Below are 9,091 nucleotides of genomic sequence, written 5' to 3'. Positions count from 1 at the left end.
CAAAGTTTACAGTAATAGATATGCTAAGATATGAATTCGTCTGTACACTATGTATGCAATAAATACAGGAAACGTGTCTAGACTTAAAAATGATAAGCATGTAATTTTCGAAAAGAAATGATAAGTAAAACTCGGTAAAAACAGATACGGTCATAGTCCATACTTACTAATGCATCCTAACAATTACTAGTTAATAACACTAATGCAAATTCTGGTTCCCTATGACCTCAAGCTCTGATGCCAACTGTGATGACCCGTCCAAAGCCATTTCGACGAATACATCATTCATTGATCTCATAGTGAGGTTTTGACCTCTATATGATACGTTTTGTAAATATTGTATTCTTTTGAAAAGGCACACCATAAACGAATATATAAATCCAAGGTTTTCGACATCTGATGATTTCTACGTATAGACAATCACCGTATATAATAGTTTTTAACAATACATCCGTTGACAATACATTCAAATAAGATACATGGTGATGATTTTGTGAATGCAAAGTTTTCTCGAATAAAGCATGTATGACTCCATGCACATAGCTTGTATAACGTATAAGCAAACAGCGGAAGACTTCTAGGAACCTGAGAATAAACATGCTTAAAAGTGTCAACACACAGGTTGGTGAGTTCATAGTTTTATGTTGCGCATAATCTGTATTTAAAGGTGGATCACAAGATTTTAGTTGTTTTATCCAAAAACGTTTATCAAAATATTCTACGAAATTGAGCACCCTGGTAACTAAACTTTAACGTTATAATAAGTACTCATGTTTTAACATACAATGCAACCAACATGTACAATACACGCAATTCAACGTGTACTAAACTCAAATAGCATACGTCTGTTTTATAGTTCAGGCTAGGGTTTCTATACCTGGAACAAACGGGGATGTCAAGCCCTATGGATCCATATACAACTATTCGCGCCCACCAGTTCTTATAACTGGCAGCTACTAGTTACCAAAGCTAAGGGATTTTCGGTTCAAACTCAGTGTAGAATTAATTATGTACTTGTGTCCATTGTTTTTAAAATAAAGTGCATGTATTCTCAGCCCAAAAATATAGATTGCAAAAGCAATTAAAAAGGGAGCATATGAAACTCACCTTAGCAGCACATAAATTCATTCACTGAAATGTGACCGAAACTCGGAATGCAAAGTAACCGTAGATCTTAACCTATAGAGCATATGTTGGTCAATAAATGTCTAACAAGCTAGGTCAGGTCATAGTGTATCACAATCCTAATGCTCGAGACCGACATGCAAAAATTAATAAAAGTCATCTCAAAAGTCAACCTGACCCAATATGATCTTTAAATCTATACATGTTTATTAACATAGTATAAGTCTTGATAATTGAACGAATTTATAGTTTATAAAACTCAAAATATTATTTATTTCAGGAGCTATATTATATTTGAACTATCATGGCAATCAAAAATATTTTATTATTTCACATAGTTTTCCAATACTTGTAAAATCAGATTATAGTGTTTATAAAGCTTTAAAACATGATAAAACAGTCAACTTTGACAATTGATCAACAAAACAAAACGTGCCTTATATAGAAATTTATTTACTCGATTAGTAATATATAAAAATCCCATTTATCAATCTCATAGACAAGTTGTTTAAATATTAATTTACAGTTTCAAACACAATTTCAATTAACGTTAACCATAATTCAGTTGACCATATCTTTTAATCCGTTCATCGAAATCACGAGATTTCTAAATGAAAAGTTATTAATTTTTCGCCAGCTTTCCAATAACATGCATATCATATACCTTATATCAGTAGTATATGTATTAAATTCGTGATTTATCGTAAAACTATCTAATGACGAAATTTAGCATACAAGCATGTATAAACATATATACTCAAGCAGTAGACATTGATACACTATTAATATATAAAAGATAAGATATGAATGCTCACATATCAATATTGTGATTCAATATTGTAGGAAAGTACGTAGACGCAACGGAGATGATAAACACTAGGTTTGACTTGCGAACAATACTCATGAACATTACCCATAACCTCCATAGCTATAACTCATAGTTTCCTTAGCTCTATCCCGCTCGTAAAACCCGTTTTGAAATAACTCGCTCATGACCTCGTCGTAGTATTTTATGTATAATAATACTAATAATAATACTACTAATAATAATAATAATAATACGATTAATAATAATAATAATAATAATAATAATAATAATAATAATAATAATAATAATAATAATAATAATAATAATAATAATAATATAAATATATATATTCTTACGGAGGATTATGATTTATGAATGAATTTATAGAACCAAAATCGAGCTACTTATAGAATCTTTTCTGTACCTACTCCTCATGCGATTGCATGAGATTTGTGAGAGGGACTCATGCGATCGCATGAGCCTTCCTTTCAGCTCACAAAATGAATTAAACATGCCTACCGACACTTATATTTATATTATTTAATATATAATATATTTAATCTTTAGAATTAATTAAATATTATATTATATTCTCGTGCATAGTTGATTTGTAAATTTTACACCGATGAATTGTACGTTGACGCTCGACTTACGTACCGGTTCCAGTTTTTTGAACGTCCTTTCGTACGCTTAGAAAACTTGTACTTTACGCTTTGTGGCACGTACCTTTATCAATAATTAGACTTATTTCACCAATAATAATTATACTAATTGAAATGTAACTTATTCATTTGAGTGTTTTGATCATTTGCTTCTTTAAATCATCGACTCGTTATTTATTATAATATATTAAATAATATTATTTTAAAATCTTTAATACAATAAAATTAAATATAATCAAATTGTTTTATATCTATTTTAATATGTGCTAATATTATATTCTATTATGTAGTAAAATATATATATCATTGTTTAGAAATTTGTATAACATATATATATAATCGAAATCTTTATTTAACGATATAACGTTCAGTTTTTCAAAACTAATATATATATATATATATATATATATATATATATATATATATATATATATATATATATATATATATATATATATATATATATATATATATATATTCAAAGTCATTCTTTAAAAGGTTTCATCTATATCATAAAACGTTTTCAATATTATGACAACTAAATAATTAACTTATCAAGAGACACGAGACAATTATTGTAAAGTATGCATTGAAAATTAAACAGGAATCTCCACTAACTTTTGTCCAGTTATCGTTAGTTGACACTTTTGTTCCTACTTGTAAATCACTTTACCATTTTCCGAATATTGATAAAAAGAACAGATTTCTTAAATCACAGTGGATCTCATAACAGAGACACGTAATCATATCACAATGTATCTAATAATTCATTCTTTTGATATTATCGTTTAATTCCGTCGATAAATATATTGAAACAAATACGTTCATGTAAAGTATTATACATCTAATACTTTGTTAACGTTTTTCAATTAATATAACTATATATTATATATATACATATCTATATACACATAAATGTTCGTGAATCGTCGAGCACAGTAAAAGGGTAAATGATTATATGAAAGTAGTTCAAAAATTTTGAGATTCAACTTTACAGACTTTGCTTATCGTGTCGAAATCATATAAAGATTAAGTTTAAATTTGGTCGGAAATTTCCGGGTAGTCACATAGAAGAACTCCCCCGCTTTCAAGCTTCGTGCAAATGGATAATTTAAAACATAATTTTTATTAAAAAGCTAAATTTATCGTAGAACTTAAAAATATACTCCATAACTTTTGAACAATTTGGTTATAATCTTATCTAATGCTATTGAACATTGTGATTTAAAGTTTTAAGCCCAACTGCATGTTACTTCAAAATTATCAACACCACCGGGCCGGCCTTTTTAGTGTTGGTCTCTTCGTTCAAAATATTCAAATAACTAAAGAGTATCTTCAATTCATATGCATATAGATTGATTGAATTTATATTATGTGAGCCAGGTTAAAGGTTAGAGGCTAGAGCTATCGCATGTGTAATACAAATTATAAACATTATTAACGCATGAAGACGAATAATTATTACACTTTTGGTATAGTATTTTTGTTTCTTATAATCCAATGAAGTCTTGACATTTCCATGGCGTTACGCGAAATTCAAGTAAAGACATTTGAATGGGTTGCGAAAAGGCACAAAAAGAAATGTATCGATTGGCACTCTTGGTTCAACAATCCTTCGATTCTTTTTTTTTATCTTAGTTTGTCTTTGTGAATTATAGATGCAATCTTAGCATCTCTCTGTTGTGTATATTTGTAGATTGTTGCGATGCTTCTGAGACTGTACCCAACTCTGTATCTCTGTTTTAAAAGTTTTAATAAATGTTTGCTTTTCAAAAAAAAAAAAGTCTTAGACATTTCCAAATTTTTTTTTGAACAACAAAATTTTTTATTAATTAACGACCCATCTAGCAAGCAGCTAGATGGACCAAAACCCGGGGATTACACAGGCGGTACAAGCCAATCGTTCCAAGATACATTACTTTTCGATCTACTAGAAAACCATAAAAGCGACATAGAATAAATAGAATCAAATAAACAATGCTTCTTCATATTGTCGCCGGGAAAAACCACACTATTTCTGAATCTGCAAAGGCTCCAAAGCAACGCCGCTACAATTGAGTACACCTTATTCTTCGAAGCTTCATTGGAAGACCAATTATCGAACCAACTCGTGAAATCAACTCGTGACATTTCCAAAAAAAAAAAACTGTTTTTACTTTCTATGAAACATTAGTACTTGTTCAATAAAACAGTAGTACTGGTTTGATATAACATCAACAATTTAATACTTCCAATAAAAATATGTCGAATCGTAAATAAATTATATACAGTTTAAAGTGAAACTGAAAAAAAACTGAAGGTTTTTTTTATTACAACGATATACCAAGCCATGAAACTACTTTCTTGAATACTAATTCCTTTCACTATGAGTTGTTTTTTTTTTTTTTTGGCACGGCAATTTTTCTATAATAAACTGGGAAACAAACAATGCTGTTTCAAAGCTTAAACTTGTAACCCTAATGGAATTGCATCCAAAGTTTTGCATTCCATCTCTAGACTTTCATCTTTTGCTTCTACAGTTGACTCCCTTTTATAAATATACTTCTTTGATGCCCACAAGAAAGCTCCTAAATTTAGTACAGAGATTAACAAAAGGAAAGCATAGTAGTAATCCAAGTGCGACGCGTTTAAGTTGTTCCCAATCCAACTCTTCTTTCCGTCTCTACTTGTTACCTTATCTACCATCGTCACCAAAAAACTATTCAAAAAGTTTCCGATACCAATTCCACTAGTAAAAAACGTCGTTCCTAGGCTTTGCATATCTTCAGGGGACTGATCATAAAAGAATTCGAGTAAACCAATAGCATTAAACACATCCCCTACCCCTAAAAGGATGTATTGAGGCAATAACCAAAAAATGGACATTGGGATAACTTCTTTGATATCTAGAATGTGGTGTGATCTGATAGCTTTCATTCTTTTAACTTCAACAAGATAAGCGGTTGCAATGGCTAGGATTTGAATTGCAAATCCAATACCGAGCCTTTGGAGCATGGTGATACCCCTTGGGTTTTTGGTTCTTTTACGCATTAGAGGTACGAAATATCTATCATACAGTGGCACCGATATCAACATAGAAAGCGTAACAAAGCTCCCTAACGACGCTGCTGGTAATTCGAAGTTTGATCCAAGATGCCGGTCCAAAGTGGTGCCTTGTTTTACAAACAAGGTATTGACTTGTGCCCAAATAGTACTAGGAATCAAGGTTACAAGCCATATCATACTCATCCCAAAGACAAGTTTGACACCTTCCACTTGAGTAATTGTGCATGGTGGCTTGTCTAAGTTACCAACATTATAATGTTTCAATGCACCTTTGTCCAAGAACCTAAGGTTAAAGTCGTCATTTCACGCACTACATTACAATCATCTTATAAAAGGCTTAAACCATATGCAATTAATGTTTGCATACCAATTTAACAATTTTATATTATTTGGAACATAAAAAGGTTATTTATATTTACATATGACAGGGATATCATTTGGATTTTGAATCTTGAATGAACATGACCGGTGAACCTTCCAATGAACTTGATATTGTTTCTAAATGTGTGCATGAGGTTCCATGGGGCCAACTTAAAAATGGTTTAATGTCATGGGCCCAACTTATAACCAGTTTCTATGGACCATTTAATGAATCTTCAATCAAATTTTTGCAACAGTTGTTACAAACTACAATAAGCATGGCCCTAAAGCCCTTCCTAATGTATAAGTGGCTGGCAATACTTTCAGAATAATCTTAAGTAACAAGTACAAGTATCTTATAAGAATTTGTAAAAAGTTTCTAAAACAGAGTTTGTGACCAAACTAAAATAACATCTAAAAAAGTCATATATGCAATATGCTAGTGTTATTTATAGCAAAAAAGAATCAGCTAAATGTTCCACTTGCAAGTGTCTTGTTACACCTGTATGAATTATCCCATTTCCCTCTTATGTATTACTAAAATCTTTAATAAAAACATTTATCTTTTTAAAAATGTGCGTGTCCATATGTTAGCCCATATATATATTCGTCCATTTGACATTGTTTTAAATGCTAGTACTACTTTAGGGTATAAAGTTATATGTGGTAATGAATGTGAGGTTTATCCTGTCTATTTCTTTGCGTGTCTCTTTAAATGGGTATGGTCCAATCAACAAGTTGGAAAGACAACATTGTTGTATGCAAAAATTAGTTGCTAAAAATTTGCCCTTTTTTGTAGACTTTTGTATGGTTTGTTGTATTTATGCGTGTATAGTAGATATACTTTTTAGAAAATATACATATAAAACTAATTTCCTCTTTGACTTTCATTTACAGAGATAAAATAAATCAATAGGGTTTTCCACTAAATCCTAGTACAAAAAGAAAAGAAACTAATTGTATGTACCTGAAAATTGGAGTATGATAGACTTGGCGTTTTCCACTATCGACATAATGTTGTGAATCGAACTCATGAAGTTCCGAGGGGTCACGTGGCGTTTCATGGTGGCGATTAGCAATTGCTGCCCTGGTAACAGCAATAAACTCGGCAGCGGGGCTATTAGTCTTCCTGAGTTTATGCCTATACATAGGTGTCCCAATGTAGAAAATAACTAGTGACAAAATGAGGCCAACAGTTGGGATGCCATAACCAAGACCCCAACCCAAGTTTTCTTGAATATAAACAAGGCCAAGGGTTGCAATAAGTGCACCCATGAAGCTGCTGAACATCCACCAGTTGAAAAAGGAAACTTTGAGTCTTTTTTCATCAGGGTCAAAGTCATCAAATTGGTCAGCACCAAAAGTTGAAATATTGGGTTTGGTCCCACCAGCACCTATAGCTATTATGTATAGAGATGAATAGAAAAATGCTATTTGAGAAGTAGTGGCTTTGTTGCATACTCCATTCATGCATGTTGGCTTCAAAAATTTGACGGAAACAGCTAACGTCAATAACACCATCCCCTAAAAACACAACCTTTTAATTAAAATTAGTTTTATAAATTATTAAAAGCAATAATATAATTCGGTAAATAAGAAACACTTAAATCATGTATGAATGACCTTTCACAAGTTATAACATGCATATTGAGTGATTATACTGAGAAGTTTATACAGTGGTTATTTGTAACCTAACAAATGAGCTGCATGAACCGTATATCTATATCTATTTAAATAAGATGCAGTTGTATTCTTGTTCGCATATTCTTAAATGTACAAATATAACAAAAAAGGAAGAGATAAAGCTCCACTGAAGTTGACAAATAATGCAAATTATTGAGCACTTAACTATGGTTGGTCAAAAGAAATATAAGCCAATGGTTCCCTTTTTATTTGCTCAAATAAAGTAATGGACCAAATTCCACACCAAAAAAAAAAAAAAAAATTAAAAAAAAGCAACACACTTTGAATCAAAATCAAAGTTATCTTCTCAAACCAATCATTTCTTAATATACAAAATAAGGAAAATGATAATAACAGTCGTAAAGTCCTTGTTTAAGTAAGTCTTTTATACATATAATTTTGGTAATACCGTTAAATTTTGAACTGATGATGATTTGGTAAGCAAAAATACTACCATCCACTTGAAAAAATCATCCTTGTGACAGGTACTAAGGCTGTTATTAATAAGACCCAAAAAGTAGATACACAAATATACATACATACCAGGACATAAATGAGAGACGACAAGGTGAATGTCCAGAAACGACCCAAATAAGAATCTGCAATATATGCCCCAACAATTGGTGTCATCCAAACTGCTCCTGACCAATTATTCACATTTCTAACAGACACAACTGTGTCTTCATGTAATTGTGTTGTTAAATACACCACAAGATTCGATGCCACTCCGTAAAAAGCCATCCTTTCAAACGCTTCATACCCTTTTCGATCCCATCAAGCAAAAGCGAAAAAAATACAATCTTCTTAAAGTTGTAATAATCTAAAAGAATCTTGAAATATGAAATGAAATAAAGGGTGTATATTAGTTACCAACTAAAAAGGCACAAGCTTTCCATTTTCCAGTTCTGGAAGAAAGCACGGGTTGCTTGCGAAGATTGACTGTGCCATCTTGTGTGTATCCTTTTTCTTCCATTTTTGAAGCTTGATTGATCATAAGATAAAAACAGAGAACTAACGCTATAAATAGACTTTGTGTGTGTCTTGTTATTTTACCAATATAGCCTTTTGTTTAGTTGCCCATTCTTGAGGGGGTGTTTGGGATCAAGAGTTAGTGTATTCAATTTATAGATAAACCCACACTATTTCCTAACAAAATCCTAAAGTGTAGAGTTATGGGTATCTTGTACTCTTGTAGCATGCCGTTTGACAAACAACCCCGTAAAATGTTAAAATACAATGCAAATTTGGTATTAGTAGATGTATATATGTAAAATATCTAGATATTAATATGTATAAGAAAATATCTAAAATTTAGAATATGGTAGAAAAAATCTAAAAATTTGTATTTGATAGGAAAAATCTAGATATTTGTATGTGTAGAAAATATCTAGATATTTATCCATAGAAA

The 9,091-nt window shown here is 31.1% G+C and overlaps 1 protein-coding gene across 2 annotated transcripts; it reads right to left on the bottom strand.

Annotated features, from left to right (window-relative positions):
- Positions 1-4,965: 4,965 nt before the first annotated feature.
- LOC139895743 (protein NRT1/ PTR FAMILY 5.1-like) lies at positions 4,966-8,762 on the bottom strand. 2 transcript variants are annotated; one of them, XM_071878280.1, is made up of 4 exons: positions 8,554-8,762; positions 8,227-8,444; positions 6,968-7,524; positions 4,966-5,923 (listed from the first exon to the last, which is right to left on the bottom strand). In XM_071878280.1, exons 1-4 carry the CDS (start codon positions 8,675-8,677, stop codon positions 5,038-5,040), a joined length of 1,785 nt encoding a protein of 594 aa, XP_071734381.1. In that variant the 5' UTR covers positions 8,678-8,762; the 3' UTR covers positions 4,966-5,037. The 2 variants fall into 2 exon arrangements, with proteins under 2 accessions (XP_071734381.1, XP_071734382.1); XM_071878281.1 differs by lacking the exon at positions 8,554-8,762 and having other exon boundaries at positions 6,968-7,537; positions 8,227-8,348.
- Positions 8,763-9,091: the final 329 nt, after the last annotated feature.

Source organism: Rutidosis leptorrhynchoides, chromosome 3 (assembly GCF_046630445.1).
Source record: "Rutidosis leptorrhynchoides isolate AG116_Rl617_1_P2 chromosome 3, CSIRO_AGI_Rlap_v1, whole genome shotgun sequence".
Classification (NCBI taxonomy): domain Eukaryota; kingdom Viridiplantae; phylum Streptophyta; class Magnoliopsida; order Asterales; family Asteraceae; genus Rutidosis; species Rutidosis leptorrhynchoides.
The sequence above is the reverse complement of the archived record's forward strand: the minus strand, read 5'-3'. Positions and strand labels throughout refer to the sequence as shown.

Bases quoted from the DNA above. Each gene is read 5' to 3' on its own strand.
- LOC139895743 (XM_071878280.1), bottom strand. From the start codon at position 8,677: ATGATCAATCAAGCTTCAAAAATGGAAGAAAAAGGATACACACAAGAT. The intron at 8,445-8,553 runs GTAACTAATATA...GGGATCGAAAAG, and splicing joins AGCTTGTGCCTTTTTAGTTG to GGTATGAAGCGTTTGAAAGG. The intron at 7,525-8,226 runs GTATGTATGTAT...TTGTGTTTTTAG, and splicing joins CGTCTCTCATTTATGTCCTG to GGGATGGTGTTATTGACGTT.